Source organism: Kryptolebias marmoratus, linkage group LG23, assembly GCF_001649575.2.
Source record: "Kryptolebias marmoratus isolate JLee-2015 linkage group LG23, ASM164957v2, whole genome shotgun sequence".
NCBI lineage: Eukaryota > Metazoa > Chordata > Actinopteri > Cyprinodontiformes > Rivulidae > Kryptolebias > Kryptolebias marmoratus.
In genome coordinates, this window is record NC_051452.1 from 10,524,510 (window position 1) to 10,551,688 (window position 27,179).

Below are 27,179 nucleotides of genomic sequence, written 5' to 3' on the forward strand. Positions count from 1 at the left end.
GTGTTCGGCCCGATGCTGTAGCGTTCTGATGACAGAGAGTTTGTGTTCCAGAGGGTGGTGAGAGTCAAACAGAAGGTACTGATCTGTGTGGGTTGGTTTCCTGTAGACTTCAATGTTGAGACTGTCCTCTCCTACCATGTGCACCAGACAGTCCAAGAAAGGCAGCTTGTTGTCTTCAGTGTGACCTAGACTGGGCTTTTAGGAGGCCGATCAAATGTTTCACTGACAGGTAAGCTGGTTGATGTTAAAGTACCACTATCATGCAGTACTTCCTGAAATGTGTTACTTCGGAGTGTGGGAAACAGTACCCTCTGGTGGTCGCAAAAGCTTACAGCTTAAAGAAATTAGGAAGTTAAGTTTTTTTTTTTTTTAAATTAACATTATTTTGAGATTAAATTGTAAATGTCTAGATTAAGGTGTCAGTTTTATTGACAGATAAAAGTTGAAACGTTGGGGGAAAAAAAAAAACATCTTTTAAGCTGTGTTTCTCTTATTTGTTATAATTATTGTAATGTATTTTCCGGGTTTACCTACAAAATATCATGCATTATTTTAGCTGAAGCGGTCCAAGATGCAATTTATTTACAGTGGAAGTCAGTGAGATTATTTTAATCCTTCACATTAAGAGTCTTAAACATAGACTAAGTTTTGACTTCTAAACACTCTTGTCTTGGTTGCAGCATTCATTTTACTGAAGAACAATAATATAAGCTTTTTTATAGTTTCAGATGATTTGAAGCAGTTTTTTGAGGTCAGCATGGAAGTAAACATCACAGCAGCACACGTGGAAAAGATAATGTTGCCATTTTTTTGACAGCTGAGTCTTTCAAGACACTCTTTTTTTCAATTAAGCCCCTTTTTAAAATTTACTGTGTTTTTTTTTGTTTGGACTACACGTAGACAGCGTGTAATTAAACTCTGTTGTTCTCAGGGAAAAAAAAGGCAAAAAGAAAAGAGTAAAATAGTTTATTGTATCAGTAAAGATCAACAGAAGGCACACAGACAGTATCTGAGGGTAGAGGTTACACCAGTGTCAGTGATCTTATAGCAAAATATACCATAACAACCATCTCCTTCCTGCAGGACTCCCAGAGTTCCTCCTCCGTGGAGTGCTGATGCAACACGTTAGCAAGCAAACACAGCCTTTAGCAAAAATATATCCATATATAATTATACATTTTTCTCTACACACTGAAGCAAACAAACTATACAAAATGCAGAAAACTAGTTCAGTACATTAAGTTGTGAGCCGTCTGGAAGAAAGTCCATGCTTCTTATTATTAGCATAAGAGTGTAAGTATTACAGAATTAAAAAAAATACTTTTATCTTAAACCGTTATACGAAAACATACAAGTCCATATAATGCCAAAAATATCAGCTTTGAAACCAGGGAACAGGACACAAAGGACAGTTTTTAATATAGATGTTTTAAGGTTGAAATGTCTGAAAAATACACAAGTGTCCCTTTCAAGCGGTCTGAATTTAGCTAAAAAACTTACCAAAAAAAAAAAAAAAGTAAGTAAATTAGTTAAGAGCGCCATGGCTTTGAGATAGTTTTTGGTTGCAAAACAGATCCCAGAGTTTACGAATGCAACGACTACAGCGATGGCCATGCTACGAAATTACCACTATAGAGAAACGACAAGTTTGACTGTCAAAATAAAACAAAATAAAAAAATAAAAAATAAAAAGTTGCCACAATCAGGACAAAAAAACGTATCGTGTTGAAGCTTAATGGCAGTCATATGAGAAAAAGCTGAAATTTTAAAAAGGAAAAAATGTCAGATTTAAATTTTAAATTAGTTTAGTTTTCAATCAGATCAGATTTTTATTCTGTATTATTATCACCGTTTAAACAGTTTATTGTAAATTCACAATTCTTTGCATCATAATGGTACATCATCTGCCCTTTTTTTTATAAAAAAAATAACAACTTTAAATCTAAACTACCATTTATCTAGTGATGGATTTTCTGTAAATATTAGTTTTTCGTTCACGAATCACCAATTTTTATTTGGCAATTTCAAATTTTCTTCTATAATTTTGTCTTCATCTTTAACAAATCGCTACAAATCCTTTATTGCAAGTATTCCATTAACAATTTAGACTTTTTTTTCTTCAAAATATTTACAATCTGAATATAAACCCATGAAAACTTGTTAATTTTTAATGAGAACAACAGTTTTGGGTGGAGAAATGTTTTTTAAGTTTAACAGTCTTCACTGATTTTCAGCCTTCTGGTTCGAGAGAAACTTTAAAAAACAACAAATCTTTTTGTGTTTACCTTAAACACTGCTCAGTAATTTTAGGTTTGGAGTTAAACCTCCCGTTGGCCGCAGCTGTGGGTCAGTACGGGTAGCTGTCGGGGAAAGCCAGCCCCTGGACGCACTGCTCCACCCCATCCACCAGGTAGGGCCCCTCCTCCTCGTAGGCGGGCAGGGGGAAGCCGTCCTCCTCGCTGGGGGGCAGGACGGCGTCCAGGTCCACCTTCAGGTTCGGCCTCTGGTTTTCCGGGAACGCCATGGAGAACAGCGCGTCAGGGTTGCACACAAACTTGTACACGTACCTTTCTCCGGCCACCTGCAGGACAAGAAATGGACCGGGACATTCGGGTTAATTTGGAAATCCGTTTAAACGAACTACAGCCTGTAAAATTGTAATATTAACATTAAAAATTGGGTGGGGGGCTTTAAGTGGAAAGAAAATCTAAATTCGTACGCAACAGGTTTAGGAAAAACAAACAAACAATAAGAGCCAAAAAAAAGACAGAAAACTAAAATTTGATTAACACTTCATAACTAAAACAAGCGTTTCTTGAAGGAATGCATTTTGCCAAAGTCCTGATATTACAACAGTGTGTTTTATGAGTGACTCTCAGCTACTACCACTCCAAATCTTAGCTTGGTATCTGTAAAACTGACAGCCATTTCTGTGTTTTAAAGGTCAGCAGCTATGGCAGCCATGTTGAAATGGGTTGATGCCAAAAGCAAAAATATCACAGAGCTTTTAGCGCTTGGACTACCAGTCAGGGATGACTCTCAGCTACTACCACTCCCAGTCTTAGCTCAACATTACAGCCATTTTTTGCGTTCAGGTCAATTAGCTTTATGTAGAATCACTTTAAGTCAGGTTTATATGGTTCATAAGATATTTTACTGACACAAAAAGGCTAACCTTTCAACGGTGATGAGCGAGAATAATAAAAATGAAGGAAGTGAAACATGACTCGCCTTTACCTTCTGCATGATGCCCTTTTCGTAGTAGTACCGCAGCGAGCGGCTCAGCTTGTCGTAGTTCATGGCCGGACGATTTTTCTGGATGCCCCAAAGCCGAGCCACCTGACCAACAACAACGAGAATGCTTTATTCATTTCATTTCTAACATTTCAGGAGAGTTTCCTCCGAAAGTTAAATGAAAGATTAAATGGAATCCCAGCGTGCAAAGCCTCACCTCTTCGGGGTCGATGAGTTTGAACTCCATGTTGCGTCCCGTCCACACGATCAGGTGTCGGTTCGCCGGGTTGTCGAGCAGCGTCAGCAGGAACTGCCAGAGCTGCAGGGAGCCGCGGCGTTGGTACGGCAGGCCTTCCTGCTTAACTTTACCTGTTTGCGCAGCCAAACGGCTCAGTTAGCTCAACAAAACAGCAATGATGAAGTTCTTCCGTTGTTAATGTAAGGAAAACTAGCTGCGTGAACGCTGAATTTAAAGCTATCCTTATCTTTTAGCTACTTTTAGTAGCTACCCTGTAGCTATTTATTGCTTTTAGCTACCACTCTGGTACCTTTAGCTTCCATTCTATTTTTTTTTTTTTTGCTTTTAGCTTCTGCTCTGCTACTTTTAGCTATCCTTTAGATATCTTTATCTTTCATTTTGCTACTTTTAGTAGCTACCTTTTTGCCATTTATTGTTTTTGGCTATGATTCTGCTACTTTTAGCTTGCATTTTACTACTTTTAGCAACCGTTCTGTTAAATTTAGATAGCATTCAATTGTTTTTTTTTGCTTTTAGCTACTGTTCTGCTATTTTTAGCTTTTAACCAACCTGTTGCTACTGTTAGCTTCTGCTCTGCTACTTTTAGCCTGCCTTTTGCTAGTTTTAGCATGTAGCTAGCCTTTTGATATTTTTAGCTAACATTCTGCTACTTTTGGCTTTTAACTAATAATTTGTTACTTTAGGCGTTTAGCTGGCTTTTTGCTGCTTTTAGCCAGTCTTTAGCTAGTTTTAGCTTCTAGCTAGCCATTTCATACTTTCAGTTTTCAGCTATCATTCTGCTACTTTTAGCTAATCTTTTCCACTTTTAGCTTTGAGTCAGCCTTTTGCTAGTTTAAGCTTCCAGCTATCCTTTCCATGCTTTGAGCCTTTAGCTCGCATTCAGCCCTCAGCGTTCATTCTCCAGCCTCACCTTCCATCCTCTCGGGAACAACACAGGTGTCATCGAAGTACAGGCGATGTTCTCTGTCAAACCCAAAGCCTGCAGAGAGACGTTCACAGGTTGGAGCGGGCCGAACCACAGCAGAACTTTAGCAGCAGGATGATGAAACTCACCAGCACCGTTCTTCTGAAACAAAGCCGAAGTCTTGCCAAACGATGACTGGCAGGTTTGGACCTCTGGAAAACACGAGCGAAGACATAAATCTTGTTTCCTTCCGTTTATTTCAGAAATCAAAATGATAAATAAATGAGGGAGAAATCTCACACACCTGGTTCGAAGCTGAAGTCTCTCGGCTCCTGTTTGATTTTGACCTGGCTGAAAGTGGTCTGCGGCCGGGGCAGACCTGGACCGGGAGGCCCCGGGTCTGGGTACCGAGGGTCCACCAGCTCCTGTTTGAAACCGCGGGCGGCGAGGGGGACGAGGGGCTCCGACGGGTGGCGCTGGTACAGAGGGCGGCCGTCGCAGGTGGGGGGGTGGTACGGCGTGTTGGTGGTTTTCTCTGGAGGCAGGAAGGGCAGGCAGGGATCCGAGAGCTGCCGCTGGAACCTGGGAGGAAACAGGACCTCCTGTCAGTTTCTGTAAGGCTTAAAGCATTCATGCAATTCAAGAAATCTACATCTCATCCGACACTAACAACATGTCACGCTCAGAGTATGTGTTCTGAATGACTCTCAGGTCCAAATTCAGCTGAGTATCTGTAAAATGGGTTTAGTTCTATCCATTTTTGTGCTGATTAGTTGTAGCAGATGTACATCCAATGACGACTGTATTCGCCCACTGCTGATGCCCAGAACCCACCTTTGCTCTGTGTTGTAAGAAGCCCCCGAGCAGCTGGTGGGGGCGCGAGGCAGAGCGAAGTGCTGGTTCTCCGGCGGGAGGTTGTGGCAGCGAAAGGGGCTGGAAACTGCTGCCGGGCTGGTGAGCTGAGAGGCGGGTGGCTGCAGCTGCCTCTGTAAGGGTGGAGGTCCGGCTGGGTGGATGGAGCCGCGCCTGGTTCCATGGGTGGAGGCCGGACCCGGACCTGGCTTGTTTTCACAGGCACTGAGAGGAGAACGGGACATGGTGGGGCTGTGAGCTAAAGCAGCTAAAACAGCATCAGTGTCGGCTGATATGTGGTATCTGCAGTGAAACTACTTCTGTACTTCGAGCTGTTTCAATCATTCATAAATCAAAACTTTTGGCTCAGTCAGAAATAATGAGCTGTGAATTTTAGTGCAACTTTTATACTTTTTGAATGTTTTAACTTTATTTACAAAAGAATCCCCATAGAAATACATTAGATCTCTTCAGTTACGGTACTTCAGAAACAATGTTTTCTAAAAATCTGCTCAGCTACTTGCTCTATTTCTGTCTGATTATACTCATTGTAGTTTTCAGCCACTGCTTTGCTAATGTTAGCTTTTACATACTGTGTTTTTAATTGTAGCTTTTAGCTACTGTGTTGTTAATTTTGGCTTCTAGCTACTGTGTAGATTTTTTTAGCTTTCAGCTACTCTTTTGCAAAATTAAGCTTGTAGCTACAGATTTTCCGATTTCATCTTTGCTACAGTTTTGACAATTTTAGCTTTTAGCTACTGTGTTAATTTTAGCTCTCAGCTCCAGTTTTGACAGTTATCTTTTGCTACAGTTTTGACAATTTTGGCTTTTAGCATCTGTGTTATAGTAAATTATTTCTGATTTTATCTTTGCTCCATTTACTAGTCTTAGCTACTGTGTTGTTATTTTAGCTTTTAGCTACTGTTTTGCTATTTTTAGCTTTTAGCTACATCTTTGCCAATTTCGTCTTTGCTTCAGCTTTGCCAACTTTAGCCTTTATCTACAGTTTTGCTAATTTTGGCTTCTACCTACTGTGTTATAGTAAATTATTTCTGATTTTAAGTTTGCTACATTTTGCTAGTTTTAGCTACTGTGTTGTTTTTTAGCTTTCAGCTACTCTTTTGCAAAATTAAGCTTGTAGCTACAGATTTTTTGCGATTTCGTCTTTGATAAAGTTTTGACAATTTTAGCTTTCAGGTCCAGTTTTGACAATAATTTTTTGCTAGTTTTGTTAATTTCGGCCTCTAGAATCTGTGTTATATTATTTTTGATTTTATCTTTGCTACATTTTGCTAGTCTTAGCTACTGTGTTATTTTAGCTTTCAGCTACTGTTTTGCTAATTGTAGCTTTTAGCTACATCTTTGTCGATTTTGTCTTTGCTTCAGCTTTGCCAACTTTAGCCTTTAGCTACAGTTTTGCTAATTTTGGCTTCTAGCTACTGTGTTATAATATATTATTTCTGATTTTATCTTTGCTACATTTTGCTAGTTTTAGTCACTGTGCTGTTATTTTAGCTTTCAGCTACTGTTTTGCCAACTTAAACCTTTTAGCTTCTAGCTTTTGTTTTGCTAAGTTTCATTCTGCTCTGCTTGCTTTAACTCTAAAGCCTCAGTTTGTCGTTCAGCGCGGTCCGGAGCTCGGGTACCTGTAGCTGTAAAGGCACGAGTCAGTCTGAGGCGTTCCACAGGGGGACGAGTCTTTGGACGAGCTGGGCTCCCGCTTCACTTTGCTGACGGCTCCATGAAACATCACTGCAACACAGGAAACAAGCAAAACATCTGCTTCAACTGCAAACAGAGCACGTTACAACATTTTCCCCCCTAAAAAAGCGAACAAGTTTTAATAAAAGTTTTTTTTTTTTACAGCAGGCGATTGTGTAACTACTGCGCATTTGCCCATCTGTTAGCAAAATATCTCACGAACCACCAGACAAATTTTAATGACAGCACATCTGCAACTGATTACCCTTTGGAGTTAACCTGATTCAAGATGGCCGCTACAGCTTAGTAAACTGTATAATTTAACAGATATGGAGCCAAGATTTGGGGTGGTATAATCCGAGCACGAACTGATAGCTTCGTTAGAAATGTTGGTAAATAAGGCAGCGGGTGACATGCATTCCTTCAGGATGAATTCAGTTATTCTTTCTTAGCTAAATTTATTCTGATCTGTGCGCCGAGGGTCCTTTAACTTTTCTACCTTTGTGTCTCTTACTTCCCGTGAATTTGTTCTAAATAAAGACTCCTATCTGATCTCTCTGTTCGTGGGAATCAACGCCTGGGTTCTGTGACGCAAACGGGCCACAAACGTTTCCATCTGTGGCACATTCGCCGTCAGCTTTACGACCCGAACCTGGAGCGGTTCTGACGAGGGAGCTGCCATTACAGAGGCAATAAACACCCCACCTCACCACCACCATGTTTGTTTAGCTGTACTTAATGTCCCTTTTTGACCCCTCGCTTATCTGTGATGGTTTCTTAATAAACGTTCAGGCACGGTCCATGAAAGTAATTTTACAACTCCTCCGTTTCCTGTCCACAAGCCTGCCTTCGTTTATCTGGCACCGGCTCCACCCGTGTGTAGGTGTCGGGATGACTGCGTCAATGAAAGTCACGTTAAACGCAAATATGTCCCAACAGTGGAGAGGAGATTTAGACAAATCAGCTAAAATTATCCCTGACCCACTCTATGTGTACCTTACAGATGTGTGACGGAATAAAGAATTTACTTCAACGTCTCATTCAGACCATTTATGTGGGTTTTTAAAACGTTTATGGTCTTTTTTTGTTTTATTTTGTGTCCATTGATACAATGTTTTTGTTGTTTCTGTGTCTCGTTTCGTGTCCTGTTTCTGTATTTCTTGGTTTAAGTTTTATTTACGTCACACTTGAAGCATCATAAGTCAATACCGGGTGAGAGCTGATTCAGAATGAACATTAGTGTTATCCTGTTTTTTAAAATTTTTGGAGCATGTTATTCCTTCTGCACACTTTGCCCTCTGACTTTTGGTTTTATATTTAACTTTATTTCCAAAGGAAAAAATAAAAACTCTATTACAATACACTCAATCTTTTCAAACCCTTCAGAACTATTGTTCTCTTTATAATACTTCATCTAATACAACTACTACTAATTTTCGCTCATGCTAATTTTACAACCAGTAACTTCTCTGATAATAATACTACTACTGGTCATAATAACACTGCTAATAATAATAATAATGCTTTACTACATTTATTTAGCACATTACTACTTGTAGCTAGGATTTTTGTAGTTTTTGTTTATAGCTAGTGTTTGACTACTCTTAATTAGCATTTTCCTTAGCACTTTGAGCTAGTGTTTTGCTTCTTACAGCTAGCATTTTGATAATTTTAGCATTTGATTAGGGTTTTTCTATTTCTAACTCAGTGTTTTGATACCTTTAGCTAATTTTATTTAGCATATTGCTTTTATTTAGTGTTTTGCTACTTTTAATTCATGTTCTGCCCTTTTTTACTGATTTGCTTCTTGTAGCAAGCATTTACTCATTTTTAGCTAGTGTTCTGTTACATTTGGTTCTCATTTTGTTATTTTAAGCTAGCATTTTGTTCCTTTTGCTAGCTTTTAGCTAGTTTTTGTTTGCTGCTTCCCCATCAGCTTTCACACTGTATTTTTTAAAGAAAATGCATTTCCCCTGGTTTGGTTCTGCTGTCCAATCGATGTGTCATTTGGCTCTTCTGTGTCACATTTCAGCTGTTTTTACATTTCTGTTGTCTACAATGTATCTCGAGTCATTTTCTAAGCAAAATAGTCCTAAAAATAGTCCTTAATTTTTTTTATTTTCACTGATACCTAAAAAGGTAACTGGGACCTCATTGGGTCCCTTTTCGTCTTGGTTTTAATCCCATTAAAGAAAAAAAAGCTCCTTCGCTGTGACTCAAACACCCACTCTCAGTAAATATAAATAAAACCTTCATGTTCTTCGAAGAGTTTTTTTTTTAATGCGAGTGGGCAGGGCTGTGTTTGGTCGGACTATTTTCAGCCGAGCACGACTCTCTTTGCAATTTGTAACGACGGATTGAGTCAAAATAAACAGCACCCAGTAATAACTGGACAGAATGACTCATTCCTGTGGTTTTAACAGTTTACAAACAAAAATAGAGCTTCGTCACCCAATTAAGTGTGATAAATCATGCTTGAAATTACATGAATAAAATGTTTGCAGGATAATTCGCTACTCTTTTTTTATTCTCCTGGGGTTTCAGTCAGCGATTTAAAGCAATCAGGATTCCTGAATAAAGAATGTGTGTAAAGCTGTGAAATGTCTCTGGATGAGGAGAAGCTGCTACTCACAGTTATTGGACTGGAAATCTGGGACAAACTGTTCGTCATCAGGAACCTGAGCTGTCAGACGACAGAGGACAGGATGATTAAAGACTCGCCGAGCCCAAAAATAAACTATTCAGGCGGCGCGTTTGGTTGTATTTAAAACAAATGGCGTCATTTTTATTTTACCTTCTGCGATCCAGATTTCTTGGAGCTGGCTCAGATCTTGAAAAAGCTCTGAAAGAATCACAAATTTCATCTTTTAGTTAAAAGAACAGTCCCGACTTGTTAGCCTCACTTCTTTTAGCTCATAGAATAAAAGAAAACAAGCTTTTGAACTCTCAGATCTCATTCTTTATAATTTAAATGCTGATTCTGAATCCACACCATTGACAAAACATTCATATCACTCAGGAGGTGGCTGTTGTGCCTTTTTGTTTTTGTAACTTTTCAAAATATTTAACTACTTCAAATATTTTCCCTATAGAAAAACATTCAGACCTCTCGTTTCTTTAACAACATTGTTCTATTTTCAAATGTGCTTCAGCTACTGGCTTAATTTATGCTACTTTTAGCCTTCAGTTAGCATTTTAGGCTTTTAACTACTGTTTTGTTTTTTTCAGCAAGCTTTTTTTCTACTTTTAGCTCATGTTTTGCTACTTTTAGGTATTCTTTTGTTACTTTAAGCTAGCTTTTTTTCTTCCTCGTTTAGCTAGCCGTTAGCCGTTTTTAGCTTTCATCTAGAGCTTTGCTTCTTTATGCTAGCATTGTGCTACTTTAGCTAGCATTTTGCTCCATTTTACTTTTATCTAGCTTTTTGTTCTTATCTAACCTTTTGCTATTTTTAGTTTTGGATCATCTTGTGTTCTGTATTTAGCTTTTACCCTTTTGCTGATTTTGGCTTTCATCTAGCGTTTTGCTTCTTTTAGCTTTCAGCTAGAATTGTGCTACTTTAGTTAACATTTTGCTACTTTTAGCTATATGCTAGTCTTTTGCCACTTTTAGCTGCTACATTTGGCTTTAATTGATCCTTTTGCTACTCTTAGCTGTAAGCTAGTCTTGTGTTCTGTGTTTTGCTTTTAGCATTTTGCTTCTTTTAGCTTTCAGCTACAATTGTGCTACTTTAGTTAGCATTTTGCTTCATTTCCTTTTTTATCTAGCCTTTTAGTGTTTTTAGTTAGCTTTGTCGCTGCTTTTAGCTGGTCTAGTGTTCTTCAAGCTGCTGTTCGGCTGCGTTTTGACAGCCGTCTCTGTGTATTTCGTACCTTCTGTGTCCTGAGCCAGCTCGGTGTCAAAGAACTTCCTCCGCCTGTCGCTGAGGCACTTCTCCTCCTCCGGGTGACAGTTCTACAGCAGCAGATACAACAAAACAACTCAGACCTCTTCCCCCCTTTTTTCCCCTCTGCGAGCACAGAAACCAATAAATGTATGGAAATAAATTGTCAAATTAAAAAAATAAAAAACTCACACTCTCAGGCACCACAAAGGGGACCTGCTGGTCATAAAAGCCGTCCATGTTGCTGCAGTCTTCACTCTGGAGAAATAAAAGGAGCAATTATTATTATAAGAGAAATATTCTGAGGCTCTGGATTTACTGCCGGGGGTTTATTTTCCACCAAGAGAACCATTCAACTCGCGGAAACATCGTCTCTTTCACGCCACTCAATTTGTTTCTGTGATTCTAACTTGATGACCTGAAAAAAATAAATAAATAAAGAGAGAGAGGCTTTTACAGCTCTGTTGATAATTAAAGCTCTAAGTGACGCGAATGGTAAGCGAATCAGAGGCGTTCGGAAAGGTGATAAGCAGGGAGCAATAAAACGTGACGTCTTTCCCCGTGGCTGCACCTTAATAAGCTCCATCCATCAATCAGACAAAGCAGAGGCGCTGATGAACATGGAGTAAATATTTGTCAGGGTTTCTGCTTAAACACACGGCTGTCTGACACGTCCGGGGCTTCAGAAACATGGGGAAATGTTGCTTTAAAACACGGAGTCAAAGGAAAACCTGCAGATAAAACAGCAGCAGTTTATTTAGCCTGATTTGTATCCTGCAGAATATTTATCCCATAGTCAGAAGAACGACACATATTAAACGTCTTCAGCTACAGGGACAGAAATCCAGTTGTTTTTGGTGTTTTAACCTTTTTTGGATGACACTTTTGCTTCAAAAACGCATAAAAGGTTCCTCTAAAGGCATTTTTTAACCAAATCGCAACCATTATTTTCTCACCTCCACACTCTGAGCCGTCTCACACTTTGAAAACATTTCTTTAAGTAACAACAAAAAATGTTTTCCTGCATTTTTAAAAAATAATTATTTTGATTTACTGCATTAAATCTCACTGAAACACACTTTTAAAGGAAAAAGTATTCATCTGAGGCTCGTATAAAACTCATTACAAACTATTTTATACCTTTACTGCATAAATATAAGGTTACTTGATAGGAATAAACCTTATAATTATGTAAAAGCACATTTCATTAGCGCTATGGTTTTACCCACAAAATTAAACTCATGACCCTGACTTTATCGCTGATAAGCCAATAATCTTGTCAAATATCATACATGTATATATTGGCCACAGTTAAAAGCCGAAATGAAAGCTGAAGCTGTCTATTAGCAAAATATCTCTTGAACCAGAGGATTGCTTTTGATGAAACACTCATAAAAGTAATAACAGGAAGTGCAAATATAGCTGATGAACTTTTAGTTTTGAGCTGATTCAAGATGGCCGCCGCAGCTAAATCGGTAACACATAAATGGCTATAGCTCCTTTGCAGAAGCTGAGCTCCGATTTGATGTGGTAGTAGCTGAGAGTAATCCCCCAACTCATGCTCCAAAACGCGAGATCTCGCGAGATCTCGACAACCATAAAGGCTCTAATCTTCAATTTTTAAAATATGTATTCTTTTAAGGATTTATGTTTCATGACCCAAACTTTGGTAATCTCTGATAGTTTTATAATTATAGAGGAAAAGGTTAAATTAGGTTTATAACACGTTTATTATTGAGACAAAAGCTTAAATTGGAAGAAAATTGAACGGAGTTTGGCGTGACGCACAGGAAATAATTGCTCCGCTCGCTGTGGGACCTCCTTGTTTTTCTCAATGAAGTGAAACTTGATCCTCCGAGGAGAAGGAGGAGGAGGAGGAGGTGAAGGGGGCATACAGCTCAGCATCGAGAAATTTACCAACGCGGACAGAAAAACGCGCACATATGCTAACATGGTGATTAAAAAAGCAGCTGCTGCAAACGGAAGAGTCGCGCAGCGGAGCCGACAGAATTAGCGGGGGGAAATGGACGCGCAGCGCCTTTGATTTTTTAGAAAATGGCGTTAGCCTCTTTAACCCGTAATCTGCCCCCCTCCCCTCAACACGGCCAGCAACAAACCCGCGTGAACGTTAACAAAAAAACAGGCGAGTACCGTTAGCTCCTGCTAGCGTAGCGACGCAGGTCCTACCTGGTTTGGTGACGTTCGTGTCGAGAAACGTGAAGGAGGAAACAAAACGGACGCAGGTCTTCTTTCCCTACATCGCCTGCAGCTTCTCCGATAAACACTCGGCTGTGGATTTTTCTCAATGAAGAGCTCCCCGATAAAGCCGAGCGCCTTTGCCGCGCTCCCATTGGCTGCGAGCGGCGGTCAGTCAAACGGACGGGCCAATCGGGGCCGAGGGCGCTCTGACGTGCGTTCCTTGTGTTTTTTATGAATGGCTGCGTTTCATTCATGAATCCACAGCTCACTTAAAGGGACAGAACCACCAGACGAATCATTAAAACAACATGAATACAAAAATATTAACCCCCCGGCTCTAAAAGTACAACAAAACAACTTTAAATAGCAACAACACAGCTGCTGCAACAACAACTGTAAATGGCAACACCGTAACGACAGCTGCAACAACAGCTTTGAATGGCAACACCATAACGACAGCTGCAACAACTTTAAATAGCAACAAATATCTTGCATTTTTCTGCAAGTGGTCACACTTTACCTCAAGCATGTACTTGTAAATCTTATCCGACATGAATTATTGGTGAAAACAATGGCAAAAACCCCCCATAGATAATGCATTTAATAAGGGTTTTTGTATTGCTTCTAAAAGAACAAACCATTTTTTTCTTATCTTAACTTATTTTTTAACTTTGACATTTAATACTGAATACATCCTTCTGAGATATTTGTCCCAGTAGTTGCCTGTGCATCGTTTTGTGTAGTTTTCCGCCCCAAAGCAATTACATTTGACTGATTAATCAATCCTTTGGCTCCCAGTGTCTATCTTAGAAATGCTCTTTGAACTGAAATGAATTTCACATTTGAAGCTCCTGCTGGGGGAAAATAGTCAATTGTATGTATCTGTCTTTTTTTGTTTTAATCTACTGTCACATGAGTTTTTATCCTTTAATTCCTCTTTGATCTATTTCCACTTCATTGCCAGCAGCTGCAGTGAAATCATCAAAGGTACCACGTGTTTTTTTTTTTTTTTTTGATAAATCTCACATAGCACCTCCTCCACGACTGATTGCTCGGCACATTAGACAGAATTAAAAAAAAAAAGAGTAGTAATCAAGACTTTAATCCTAATATGCTCATAAGAAGATTAAAGGTCAGCTGCAGCTTGGTGTACGCAACAAATCAATGTTCCCTTCTGGATAATGTAATGTCAGAACACAATCACTTCTGGTCTTTAATCAAAGAGTCGCTGCAGATCGAGTCCTGACTGGTGGAGCTGAGCGATCTCTGCACTCGGTCCTTAAGAAAGCCTGAATTTTCAGCTCCTCTCATCACGTTCTAAGTCCTGAATGGCCTTGACCATTTTTTTTTTCCTGAAAGGTTTTCATTGTTCCCCCGTCACCTCAGAATAAAACGCTTACTTCCAGACTTCCAGACCTCAGGTTCTAAGACTTTCAAGGTCAAAAACTGGGAGGCATGTTTTGTTTTTCTTTTTTTAGTTTTTGAGCTCCTCCCTCGTAAAACCAGCTGCTGATGAAGGTACAGGATCCTCCCTGCTTTAAAAACAAAACACAAAACAGTTCCCTTTTTGAAAAGGTTAGAGCTAACTCCCTTTATGTTTGTGTGGGTAGAAATACGTACAGTGTGTACCCAGTACTTACTGGGTACATATCCAGTAAATACTAACCTGGTAAATGAGTACAGGGTAATAATTCATTTCATAATACAGCCTGGTGCCTGGATGTATCTGGTGAGTACCTGGCTCACATGCTCACTATGTACCCAGTTTGTGTCTGGTAAGTACCCATTAAATACCTGGTAAGTACTCAGTATGAATGTGGTGCATACTTGGCAAGTCCTCGATAAGTACCTGGTACATATTCACAAAATATTTACCTGATAAGTATCAAGTGACCATCATGTAAGTACCTGGTACATACTGGTAGGTATCTGTTTCATACCCAGCAAGTACCTGGTATGTACCAGGTAATTACCAATTATGTGGCCTGTAAGTAAGTACAGGGTAATAATTCACTTCATAATGCAGCTTGGTCCCCCCAAGTACTTTGTCAGTACTAGGTACGTACCTGGTAAGTACCCAGTAAATACCTGGTAAGTAGTCAGTATGTACGTGATACATACCTGGCAAGTCCTGGATAAGTAACTGGTACATATTCATAAAATATTTACCTGGCAAGTACCAGGTAAGTATCAGGTTATCATCATGTAAGTACCTGGTACATACTGGTAAGTATCTGGTTCATACAAAGTAAATACTTGGTATGTACCAGGTAAGTACCAAGTATGTGGCCTGTAAGTAAATACAGGATAATAATTCACTTCATAATGCAGCGTGGTCTCCGTATGTACTTGATCAATGCTAAGTACGTACCTGGTATGTACCCAGTAAGTACCTGGTACATGTCTGGTAAGTCTCTGATAAGTACTTGGTACATATTATGAAGTGCCTCGTACATACCTAGGTAGGTACCTGTACGTACCTGGTAAGTACCCATGGTGTTTTTATGTACCGCTACATTTCTTTTTGAAATAAAACTTAACATTTGTGTTATTTGTCTTTTCCGTATTTTAATCTTTGTAAAGCCCTCTGGGTTGTTTTTGCACTCAACACACAGAGCTGAGTTCAGTTCAGGTGATTATAAATCAGTTTTTGGCGCACGTATCGTATCTGCATTGACTGGACAAAGAGTCGGCGAACTGCAGAAACCAATAAATATAGATTTAATCATCACGTCCGACTGCTAATATTCTTTTATAAAAATGTGATGAATGCAGATTCTCACAGCTGCAGAGTATTTTGAATTTGGAAGAAAACAAAAAAGCCAAACCCAAGCAAAGAGCAGAGATTTGTTTAATAAGTCGGAGTTAATATTTGATCATTTAACTGACAGACTTTACACTGAGTGAGTGATCTGTCCAGGTGGAGTTGTGCTGATTGGAAACGCTGGATCAGCGTCTGGAGATGCCAAAACTGGTCCGCATCTGATAAACACTCCGGCTCGAACTCAAGCTGAGCTCAGCAACTCTGTTACTGATTTCTCTCCTGTTTGCTCAACCACAACGCCGCCTCTGTGCAACGCCGCATCACTGACTTTTCATTCTTTCCTTTTGGTAGCTCGACAAACGTGATATAAGTGGACCCATCCTGTAGCTGCGGGGCATTGAAAGCGTCTGTAGGTACCACCCCAGGTTTTCTGTTCTCCTCTTTGTAGGTCTGCTGACTCTTTTCATGTAACTTTACAGCTAAGATTAAAAAAGGTGAACATATTAGTTGGATACATTGTCTTATAAGTCAGATGTACCTTTTAGTTACAAAAATACAGACTCTAACACTTCAAACTACAAAGCACAAAGACAACTGGTTGTAACAATTAGACAAAATATGAAAAAAATCCCTTAGAGGTGTGGTATTATGACATTAATTATAAAATTCACTGCAAGTTTTGGCCTCATACTCTTCTTTTATTAAATACATTCTACTTTTTCCACTCAGTCCTCCACTTTCATTTCTTGTTGAAATGTAATGCAGCTCTTTGGCCACCAGGTGGCACTCACACACCCTTAACCACTTTTAAAATGCAGCAAATAAAGAAGTCACCTGCCTGAGCTTCAGCTGTTTAACTTGATCTCTAAATGACACTTCACCTGTATCGGCTGCAGCCATTTATAATAATAAAAATTTATAAATATATATAATTTTATTGATCTTGTTTTTCTGTTGGTTTTATGGTTTTTAAATATAGTCATTGCAAAGTTATGAAGACCAGAGTTTAATTTAAACTTTGTTTTATAAACCATTACATTGCTGTTAACAGTTAAAATATTTACACAGATTTTGTTTTGTATCTTAAATTTATTTTCCTAGTTGTATAATTGAAATATTTAGCCTTTAAACAGCATTAGTTTGTAACCCGGCGGATGGACCCAACGGTGGGCTTCCTGCCCCCCCACTCAGAGTACCGCCTGTACTCGCCCCTCTCCAACAGCATCTGGCGCCCCCTGTAGTTGGGATGCTCGTAGAAGATCCAGGCTCCTTCGAACACCTTGCAGGAGTGGATGTCTCGGCTCTGCCAGAGCTCGTGGAAGGTTGGCATGTTGTTGGTCAGCTCCAAAGACTCGCCCTCAAAGTTCGGCTTCTCCCAAACCTTCATCCTCCATGAGCTCCCCACCTTAAAGGAAGACACATCCTTTTAAAACCTGAAGCAAATTCAAGTTCATCTTGCCTTCTCAAAACAAAATGCCTCGAAGCATCCATGGCTGAAAAGCTCACCAGACATGAACCAAAGCACCGATCCGTTTCGCTGGACCTACATGTCTGATGATGCGACAAGACTGGATGGTGTCGTTGATGCCCAGCCAGTACTGGTAGTCTGGATACTCTCCTGGGCTCAGCACATACTGGTGGCCCATGTAGTTTGGTCTCTCGTATACTACCCAGAATCCTCCCAACACTTTGATGGATTTGCAGCGGCTGATGTGCGTGTGCATCTCGCTGGAGTCACTGTTGCACTCATGGTATCGACCCTGGAAGTTTCTGTCCTCGTAAAAAATGATCTGGAAGCAGAAGCGTTTTGGTGAATTGCCTCATAACGTGCACAGATATATTAAATATAAAGCAGTGAGTACCTTCTCCATGGTCAGCGGGTTCGGCATTTAAAAAAACAAACAAACAAATAAAGCAGACACCTCCAGTTTTCTCTTTATACAGAACTTGAACAATTAAACTAAGCACATGGTTTGCCTTGTTTGAGCTGGACACTTCAATCAGTGTTTCAAATATTTATCCAGGCTGATCACATTGTTCCCCAAACAAAGCAAATGCAAAGTGGAAAGGACAACTGGCGCGGTGACAAAAATGGGGGCACTGCAGGACATTTGGGTCGAAACGACGCATTTAGAGCTGAGTCAGTGACCCAGCAGGAAGGCACCAGAAACGTTCCTGCAGTGTGGTATTTTAGCCTGCAGAACAATTAAAAAAAAAGCTTAACTGATTTTTATAGCTCACAGCCAAAGGCATAAGGGTAACAATGTTTTTGCTCATGTCTGTGTATTTGTTAGCAAAATATCTCATGAACCACCAGAAGGATTTTTATGAAACTGTTGGAGTTACCCTTAAGCTAATCGGCATTAGCTAACACAAAAATGCCTGTACAGCAGTCAGTTTTACAGATATTAAGCTAAAACTTGGTGTGGTAGTAGCTGAGAGTCATCTCCAATACATGCTCTGAGTGCTCACCAATCATACAACATCTTTGTTTCAAACTTAGTCATTGACTATTGGAGGCACAACATCATTTACAAGGTTTGACCAAAACTGCTATAATCCCTTCTCATCATAAGGTCTTCGTTTAAAACTCTGGACAGTATGTGTTCCTTTAAGGAATTCTAGTTTCATTATTACAATTTTTCTGTTTTAATGAATAAGTCTAAGCCAACACACTGTATTTACACATTTATTTCTTTTTGATTGAGCACACGAGACAAAAATACTTCTAAGTTCTGCTGAAGCAAAGACAGGGATGACCTTAGAGAAGCAACTGTTGCTGCCCATCAATCTGGGAAGGGTCAAAGGTCATTTCTAAACTATTTGGAGTCCATCATTCTATGGAGAGAAAGATTATTTACAAGTTGGAAACATTTAAGACAGCTGCTAATCTTCCCAGGAATGGATGTCCCAGCGATTTCCCCTCAAGGTCAGACCGTGCAACGCTCAGAGAAACTGCAAAAAAACCCCCCAAAAAACAAGAGCCTCAGTTAGCAGGTGAAAGGTTAAAGTTCATGACGGGACAAGTAGAAAAATACAAATGTGGCTTGTTTGGAAGGGTCGCAGGAGAAAGCTTCTGATCTTTAAAAATAACACAACAAAACAACTCGACTTTGGAAAGTTGTGTTTCAACGCACCTCAAGACTTCTGGAACGATGTCCTTTGGACAGATGAGACAGAAGTAGACATGTTTACCCATAATACACAGCACAATGGTTGGAGAAAGTCAAATACATATCAGTATAAACAACTCATATCAACTGTAAAGCACAATGTGGGACATAGATAGTTTGGGCTTCTTTTACAGTCACAGGACCTGAGCAACCTGCAGTCACTGAATCGACCATGAATCCTCCGTAGACTAAAGGATCCTAGAGTCAAATGTGTCCGACAGCTGAAGCTTGGACCAAACTGGGTCATTAAACATGACAATGATCTCAAACACAGCAGCTAATCTACAACAGAATGTCTGAAAAGTTAAACAGTAAAGGTTCCGTAATGGTCCAGTGGAAATCAACCTGATTGGGATGCTGTGGTGGGACCTTAAGAGAGCCGTGCAGAAACAAATGTCTGCAAACCTTCATGAACTGGAGCGAGGTTATAAAGAAGAGTGGGCCAAAATTTCTCCATAACCATGTTAGAGACTGATAAGGTCATACTGAAAACAACTACTACGAGTTATTGGTGCTAAAATAGGTTCTTTAAGCTGCTGAATCATGCTTCATGTTTCCATTTTGTTTTTGTTTATTAAATAATGACACGGTGGAATCTGTGGTTTGGTTGAGATGATATTACGATAATGACATAATTTTACACACATTGTGTTCAGTGTTTCAGAAACTCCATGAAGACACAAGACAGGGTTTGCTTTTAGTTTATTGACTGTAAAGTGCAGGCATCCAGAAAAGGTCTTGCATCACTTTACGACTGAAGGTTAAAACTCTGTGATCCTGCGGAAGGAGCCAACGCCCGGCGAGGACGCCCCCCAGTCGCTGGGTTGCCGGTATTCGCCCCGCTCTAGGAGGTACTGGTGGCCCCTGTAGTCGGCGAGGTCATACAAGACCCAGGCGCCATCCGTCACCACGCAGGAGTAGGCTTCACGCATCTTGTAGGTATCGTAGACTGAAGAACAGTCGTCAGAGCACTCCACCATCTGACCGCCAAAGTCTGGCCTTTCGTAGAGCCGCAGCTTGCAGGCACTGCCGTAAATCTGCAAACAAGCAAATGTTCAAGACCACCAGCTTAGATAATTTGCAATCATTTGACAAATATGATTTGGGACTCTCAAATATCTGCACGCTTCTGCCAGAGGCGTTAAAAGTTCTACTTGTTTGGTGGGAAGTCTACGCAGTGCCTACATTCTTTACGGCTCTGCAGGATTTGACGCTGTCGCTGAAGGCCATCCACCGATGGCTGTCGGCGTACTCCCCAGGGGTGAGGATGTACTGGAAGCCCTTGTAGTTGGGCCTCTCATAGATGACCCACACGCCGCTCTCCACCCGGATGGAGTTGCAGCGGCTGAAGTGTGTGTGCAGGTCGGCACACTCGCTGCTGCAGTTGTAGCAGCGGCCCTGGAACTTCTTCTCCTCGAAAAAAGTGATCTGTGGGAGACACCCGTGCGAGCCTTTAACAAATCAAAAAACAACTTTTATTTATTTATTTATTTATTTTTAAATGCTCTTTGGCTGTAGAAAGTTTGATCTTACCTTCCCCATTTGGATGCACTGCAGATCTCATTCATCACCGCAGCTCCATCAAAGTATTTATCCGTAAACAAAATGTGCAGAGTGGGACAAGTCTTTGATACTCAAATGAGGCAGATTTACATATCAGCAGAATGGCTCGGTGTTGTTTGATTTGCCTTTGTTGCAGCCTGATGATGAGTCACTATCAAACACATGCTGGAACGTTGAAGGCAGAGAGTCAGAGGCAGCTGCCAAAGGCCTGAACCATTAGTTTACTGTAAAACTTTTGTTTTTATCTTGATGTCGGGATCAAAACCTTTGTTTTGTTCTGGACTGATATAAAACTAGAAGCCTGGTGACTTTTTTATGGGGCAGTTATACAGTACAAAAACAAATCTGTGATGGTGTTTTTTTGTGATTCTAAAGGTTTTTCACTTTGCGCAGAGTTAAAAAGTGCATTTGCAACCCAATAGGTAGGTTTATTTATGTAATTATTTCATTGAATGTGGTAGAAATGTAGTTTATTTTCTCAAATGTTTCTGTAACTTTTTAGACAAAAACAATGTGGAATGGTCAGAATTATGCAACATATTGTATTTAGTGTCTATTTCGTGTTGCAGACCTTACTGTATTGTTTTTAGTGGTTTGTTTAAGACAAGCTCATTTTATGGTAGGGTTAACATCATATTAATTGAAACTATTTTTTTGATAAACAAGTTTCTTATGAGCTTTATATCTCAAGTTTAAAATGAAAGGTGGAACAGTGTTTATGATTCAGTTTATGAACAAGACATGCAAGAAGTTCTGAAGATGGAATAGAGTTGTTTTATAGACAACAATTATGTAAAGTTAATCCCCCAAACAGTAAAAGAATACAAGATAAAGGTCAAATATACTAATCTATTAAAGCAGGGATCCCTAAACCTTTTGGTATCATGGACTGGTTTCATACAGGACAACTTTCACAGGAACAAGTGGGGTAAAAGGTTCTCCAGTGAAGTTTGTTTTAGACTCATTTTGCTAGGGTCAGCTTGTAGGTCTGCAAGTACATGAGAGATAACTTCACAGGAAAGAAGTAAAATCCCCACCAGACTCGGTCCACACAAAGACTAAGATGTTATAAAGGCAGCAGAACCAAATCCAAATTTAATCAGTGACTCATGTCTTGAGCATTTTCCCTCAGCTAAGGAACTTTTGAAGCTGTTAAACTTGTCAGAAGCAGAGTAAAGTTGTATTAAGTCGATTGCATTTGAAACACTTCACCTCTGGTTCTTTATAGGTTCCTGACCCGTTATAAAACTTGCAGGATTTCACTCAAAGAACCACTGAATATTAGTTGTTTGTTTTTTTTCATTAACCAGACTTCCTAGTTTAGTTCAGTGTATTGATAACTTTTAAAAAGAAGTCATGGATTTGCAAAGAGTGACTGTTGCAATCGTAATGAAAAGTGTATTAAACTCATTTGAAAATCTTATTGTCCCTGCTGTGGACAAATAAAACCAGAGCAATCATAAATGCAGCAACAAGCCAGAAACCGTCCCTTGAAATGACTTGAGAATCAAACGAAACGACCCAGAATGAGAAGCAAAATGAGACATTAGATTTTCGCTTGCTTTATTTGTTCCACCTGGTACATTCAGACTCAGAGCTAACAGGCGTCCATGATGCGTCTGATGGAGCTGAACCTCGTCAGGTTGCTCATCCCCATCTCCCTGAGGTTCCTGTACTCCCCTGGCCTCAGGTACACCATCCGGCCTCTGTAGTTGGGCTGCTCGAACATCAGCCAGTGGCCGTCCATCACGTTGCACGACTGGCACTCGGACATGCGGAAGCGGTCCATCATGTTGTCGCAGTCGTCCAGCAGCTCATGCATCTGGCCTCCGAAGTTCTCCCTCTCGTAGATCCTCATTCGGAAGGGCCCTCGGTGCTGCAGAGGGTTAAGATTGTAAATCTATAAATAACAGCTGCGGTAATATGCAGTTATTGTGGACTCAAAGTGGAAATATGGTTAGAAGTTCCCTATTATAATTGGAACAAAAGCAGCTCTGAGAGGTGAAATTAAACAATCCTTTGGACATTAAAATAATGTAATAATGTTTCGGAAATTCCTTTACTGCGATTAGGTGCTTGCAGATTTCAGATGCAGAGGCTTGTTGACAAAAGGTCCAAATAAAAACCTGGAGCTTCAGAAACCTATTTGTGGAAACATTTTGCATTATTTTAACTTACAAAGTTGAGCTGCTTTAACATGTTAAAATGCATGAAATAACCGATCAACTCCGGTGCGTCTGACACAGCTGTTTGCGGCGAACTCCTCCACCTACCATCGGGATCATTCGACAGGACCGGATGCAGTCGCTCGTGCTCATTCCCATCAGCCGCTGGTTGTCGGGGTACTCGCCCCTTCTCACCAGTATCTGATGGCCAATGAAGTTGGGCTTCTCATAGACCATGAAGAGGCCGCTCTCCACCCTGCAGGAGTTGCACCTGCTCAGGTAGGAGGTCAGCTCTGGGCAGTCACTGCTGGTCTCGTAGGACCGGCCCTGGAAGTTCCTCTCCTCATAGAATATGATCTGCAGAAAGGCAACAAACACTCAACTTCAAATTTCAAAACTATATTGGTGTTTGTCACCTGTGAATTTTCACTTTAAATCTTTTTAATGTTATTATTCCTTTGCTGTTTTGAAAGCTTCACTTACCCTCCCCATGGTCATGATTTTTGTGAGCTTATCTCAGATGTACAGCATCCACATCGACCCTTTTCCCTTTTTATACATTGCACAGCCGTAGTATTTCCACATGGCTTGTGCTGAAACCTTTGAGTCATCACTCTATATTCAGAGCAGCACTATAGGGTGGCAGACTTTACTGTAGGCCAGAATCTGCCGTACTCTGGTTATTGTCAATTGAATATTGGGTTTTATACTTGCTTCCAGCAACGTCAACTATTTAATTCAACTAATTTTGTTCCTACCAAAGGAAAAAAAAAAATCTATGCAGTGTGATGTAAGAAAAGAAGGAGCATGACTGTAATGATAGCACTGACACCATCTAAGCTCTGAAGATTGACCAGCTTTTCATAATTTGACAATAAGAATGTGATAAATACTAAATTATAGGATGAACATTTAGCTTCTTTTGTGACCTAGCATAACCTTTCTCAACTACAGTCAACGTTCAATAATAACTGTTCAAGTGGATGTAAAAAGAAAAAAAACAAAACAGAAATCAATGCAGGGCCACGTGAACCTGATGATGAGTCATGATGTTTGGAACAAAGGTAAGCTAGGTGCCCTGCAGCTGATGTTTGGTATAAAAGCAACGTTGGTTGGCATCATTTGGAAAAACGAAAACCGTCACTATGGGCAGGGTAATTTATGTTTGATATGTCTGATTTAAACTGATGCGGATCGGAGTTTAAGATGAAGATCCGTACGAGCATTAAAGCCTCCCCCGTGCACACAGGAAGCGGTGACTCACGTCTTTCTCTTGTGTCCTTTGCTGCAGATCATTTTCTACGAGGAGAGGAACTTCCAGGGGCGCTCGTACGAGTGCAGCAGCGACTGCTCCGACATCCACATGCACCTGAACCGCTGCAACTCCTGCAGGGTTGAAAACGGGTGCTTCGTGGTGTACGACCGGCCCAACTTTATGGGGAACCAGGTCTTCTTGAGAAGAGGGGAGTACAATGATTTTCAATACACGGGAAGCATGATGGGCATGATGGGCATGGCGATGATGGACACCATTCGCTCCTGTCGGGTGATTCCGATGGTAGGACGTTTTCATTGGTTAAACTGGTTGTGATTGCTTGATAAGACCAAACTATTCATGCTCCTAGACGAAGAAATGAAAGCAAGGTTGTGCTATGAAGTCTTTTCTTCCTCCTTCAGCACCGGGGACAGTTCAGGATGAGGATCTACGAGAGGGAGAACTTCGGAGGCCAGATGCACGAGCTGCAGGACGACTGCGAGTCTCTCCAGGATCGATTTTACATGTCCGACTGCCAGTCGTGCAACGTGATGGACGGCCACTGGCTGATGTTTGAGCAGCCCAACTACAGAGGCCGGTTGATGTACGTGAGGCCAGGGGAGTACAGGAACCTCCGAGACATGGGAACGAGCAACATCATGAAAATCAGCTCCATCAGACGCATCACGGACGTGTGCTGAGTGGGACACATCCCCCAAGAAACCCGAGAACAAAACTAATAAAACACACTTTGAAGGATCTCTTTGCTTACTTTGTGTAGTTGAAAAGAGCTTCTCTACTCATTATCTAATTATTTAGCCTAATATTTACTAGTTCAAAATAAAAAAACAGCTGTTATTTTATAAAAATCTACACACAGAGCTGTTTGTGTTTATAGCTTATTAGAACTTTTATTCTGATGTATTGAACACTAAGTCACCCAACTTGCAGTAAATAATAACACAAAATATATGTATATGTGATCTTTTCGTGCTAGATGTTGAAATGTAAAGATGAATAAATTAATATTAGCCCTTCCAATGTGTCGTGTACTGCCTGGCAGATTGTGCACTATGTGCCTTTATTGTGAGAAGTTGTGAGGATGTGTAAAATCTAATTAGGTTCAAGAAATACATTTTGAATTTTGGATGTTGCACTTTGAGTGGTTAGGAAAAAGAACATTTCATGGTTTGGTTTTTAGCAACGAAACAACTCAAATCTGCAAAAATCTGCTGGCAAAGAACCAGATTTATTTGACTTCTATCTCTTTTTTGGCCAGAATCATTTTGTGTGCATGCACTTAAAAGGTTGCATAAAGAGTCAAAACAATCTTTCAAAACCTTATTGAGAATCCACAAACTGTTCTCAGTCAAGGTTAGTTTGTGGATCGAAGTCTGCTCAGGGAATTGATTCTGAAATCTTGTTGTTTTACGAAGAACTAAACGGTCTGAGTCAACAACACATATCTGATCTTCGGCTGCACTGTCAACCATCGAGACCTCTGAGGTCATCCGGATCAAATCCCAGAGTCAGAATCAAACATGCACCAAATACCTGGAACAAACTCTGAGAAAACTGCTGGACCAAGGCGACTGTAAGTTCCTTTAAAGTAAAATAATTTTACTTAAGGACCGTCCTGTCCGCTGAGGCCTTTCTAAACTCTTTTATTGTTCTTTTGCACTTAGCCACAAGGTTTTTAACTGTTTACGTGCAGCCCTTTGAGTTGCCCTGCTGATGAAATGAGCTGTACAAATAAAGCTGCTGAGCCTTAATGTTTTTTTTCCTTTCCTTTGCCTGCACTGAAACATCGACTAGCTCAGATGATCGGAAGTCTTGGCTCAACTGTCTCGATATTCTCTCACTACCCTGAAGCTCAGAAATACTGCAGAGGTTAAGTCATTAAACTGTAGCCATATTATTAAACTTCTCAAGGCCAACTTGTAAACAAACTGTTTTCCTTTCGGCTGCTCCCTTCTTCAGGGGTCACCACAGCAAACTTCACAGGAAAGAACTAGGCATGTGGTTTTATGCTCTTCCTGTCGCAAGCTAGACTCAAACCTGTAGCCTCAGGATTACGGGACCTCGGCACTGACCGCCAAGCTAGCTCAGCCCCCTTCTAAACAAACTGTTGTTAAAACTACAAACTGATAATCTTCAGCAACAATCTAATAGCCATGCTCTGAGCCGGTTGAATAACCTTGGTGTCTGTGGAGAACTGGCTGAGATATGATGACTTCGGACCATCTAAAAAGAGCAAAATACCAGGAGATAATTGGGACTGACTACTAGCCTGACACTGGTGGCATTACTGAATAAAATAGTTGGATACTGTAGGTTGTTGTCCAGTTGGCTCCTGACCTTCATAGTCGGTGTTGTGTTTACTTCTGTTTCCCTGTTTAGATCTCAGCACTGAAAACACAACTTATGCACACGGACACCATTGGTACTGCAAATTAGTGTATATGCTTTACTAAACTGCAATAACAGACTTTCCTTCCTGAATTGTGTTTTTTATACACCAAGCACTTTCTTTAATTTTGAGTTAAACGTCACAGTTCAGTTTTATTTTCTGGGTTAAATGCCAGGATTATTTGTGCAGAATTACACAACACGACAAAGATCCTAGCAGAGCTCAGAACGACCAGTATATCATGAGAAAGATGTCCCATTTATGGCAATTTGCAAGTATGAAGTTGGCCATCATATGCTAGTCATATATAATATTCAATAGGCTGTTGAGTCTGAGCTGCAAAAAAGTAATCAAAGTTGCATATTTCACTCTTAGATTGTGAAATGTGTTCTTCAGTGAAAATGGTAAATGTGTCATGAATCCAGTTTGCTGTGGCACAGTTTAATCTGACTGCAGAGTTCACAGCTTTGATGTACAGTAAAGTGGGGATTTCCACAATGAGCTGACTCAGTTATTTCGTACAATAAAGAGGCCGATTCTTTTGATGTCACATGATGCATAAAAGGCGGCGGGCCAGAGAGAAAAACAACAGAAGTCATGAGCAGAAAGCTAACGTGGGGTCCAGCTCTTTGCTGCAGCAAATGTCCGATGCTGAGCCACATACTCTGCCAAGTCTTTTATTTAATTTAACAGGGACTGCATTCAGTTCTGCCACTTCGTCCCTGTGGTAAATACTCGAATGTTATTATCAACCGATGAAAGGTAGGGGAATGATTAATGTGGAAAATGGTAAACGGACTGTACTTATATGGCGCCTTT

At 40.3% G+C, this 27,179-nt stretch overlaps 5 protein-coding genes across 7 annotated transcripts; 1 reads left to right on the top strand and 4 right to left on the bottom strand.

Moving 5' to 3' along the window:
- Positions 1-950: 950 nt before the first annotated feature.
- LOC108246768 (ETS translocation variant 5) lies at positions 951-13,158 on the bottom strand. 2 transcript variants are annotated; one of them, XM_017434479.3, is made up of 13 exons: positions 13,019-13,158; positions 11,024-11,089; positions 10,821-10,902; positions 9,745-9,792; positions 9,583-9,633; positions 6,896-7,001; positions 5,232-5,474; positions 4,702-4,979; positions 4,547-4,609; positions 4,404-4,472; positions 3,452-3,603; positions 3,238-3,339; positions 951-2,581 (listed from the first exon to the last, which is right to left on the bottom strand). In XM_017434479.3, the coding sequence occupies exons 2-13, from the start codon at positions 11,069-11,071 to the stop codon at positions 2,348-2,350; spliced, it is 1,476 nt and encodes a 491-aa protein (XP_017289968.1). In that variant the 5' UTR covers positions 11,072-11,089; positions 13,019-13,158; the 3' UTR covers positions 951-2,347. The 2 variants fall into 2 exon arrangements, with proteins under 2 accessions (XP_017289968.1, XP_017289967.1); XM_017434478.3 differs by having other exon boundaries at positions 3,232-3,339.
- A 2,762-nt stretch (positions 13,159-15,920) lies between these two features.
- Positions 15,921-17,773, bottom strand: LOC108246802 (gamma-crystallin S-1-like). Its single transcript, XM_017434523.3, has 3 exons — positions 17,657-17,773; positions 17,342-17,584; positions 15,921-17,199 (listed from the first exon to the last, which is right to left on the bottom strand). The coding sequence occupies exons 1-3, from the start codon at positions 17,681-17,683 to the stop codon at positions 16,930-16,932; spliced, it is 540 nt and encodes a 179-aa protein (XP_017290012.2). The 5' UTR covers positions 17,684-17,773; the 3' UTR covers positions 15,921-16,929.
- Positions 17,774-19,652: 1,879 nt separating this feature from the next.
- LOC108246783 (gamma-crystallin M2-like) lies at positions 19,653-20,554 on the bottom strand. Of its 2 annotated transcripts, none has more exons than XM_017434495.2 (3): positions 20,501-20,554; positions 20,153-20,395; positions 19,653-20,004 (listed from the first exon to the last, which is right to left on the bottom strand). In XM_017434495.2, the coding sequence occupies exons 1-3, from the start codon at positions 20,507-20,509 to the stop codon at positions 19,729-19,731; spliced, it is 528 nt and encodes a 175-aa protein (XP_017289984.1). In that variant the 5' UTR covers positions 20,510-20,554; the 3' UTR covers positions 19,653-19,728. The 2 variants fall into 2 exon arrangements, with proteins under 2 accessions (XP_017289984.1, XP_024865922.1); XM_025010154.1 differs by having other exon boundaries at positions 20,153-20,418.
- A 1,520-nt stretch (positions 20,555-22,074) lies between these two features.
- Positions 22,075-23,291, bottom strand: LOC108246801 (gamma-crystallin M3). The gene is made up of 3 exons (XM_017434522.3): positions 23,179-23,291; positions 22,804-23,052; positions 22,075-22,406 (listed from the first exon to the last, which is right to left on the bottom strand). Exons 1-3 carry the CDS (start codon positions 23,191-23,193, stop codon positions 22,128-22,130), a joined length of 543 nt encoding a protein of 180 aa, XP_017290011.1. The 5' UTR covers positions 23,194-23,291; the 3' UTR covers positions 22,075-22,127.
- Positions 23,292-23,821: 530 nt separating this feature from the next.
- Positions 23,822-24,711, top strand: LOC108246800 (gamma-crystallin M3-like). Its single transcript, XM_017434521.2, has 3 exons — positions 23,822-23,849; positions 23,987-24,253; positions 24,373-24,711. Exons 1-3 carry the CDS (start codon positions 23,841-23,843, stop codon positions 24,649-24,651), a joined length of 555 nt encoding a protein of 184 aa, XP_017290010.1. The 5' UTR covers positions 23,822-23,840; the 3' UTR covers positions 24,652-24,711.
- The last annotated feature ends 2,468 nt before the right edge of the window (positions 24,712-27,179 follow it).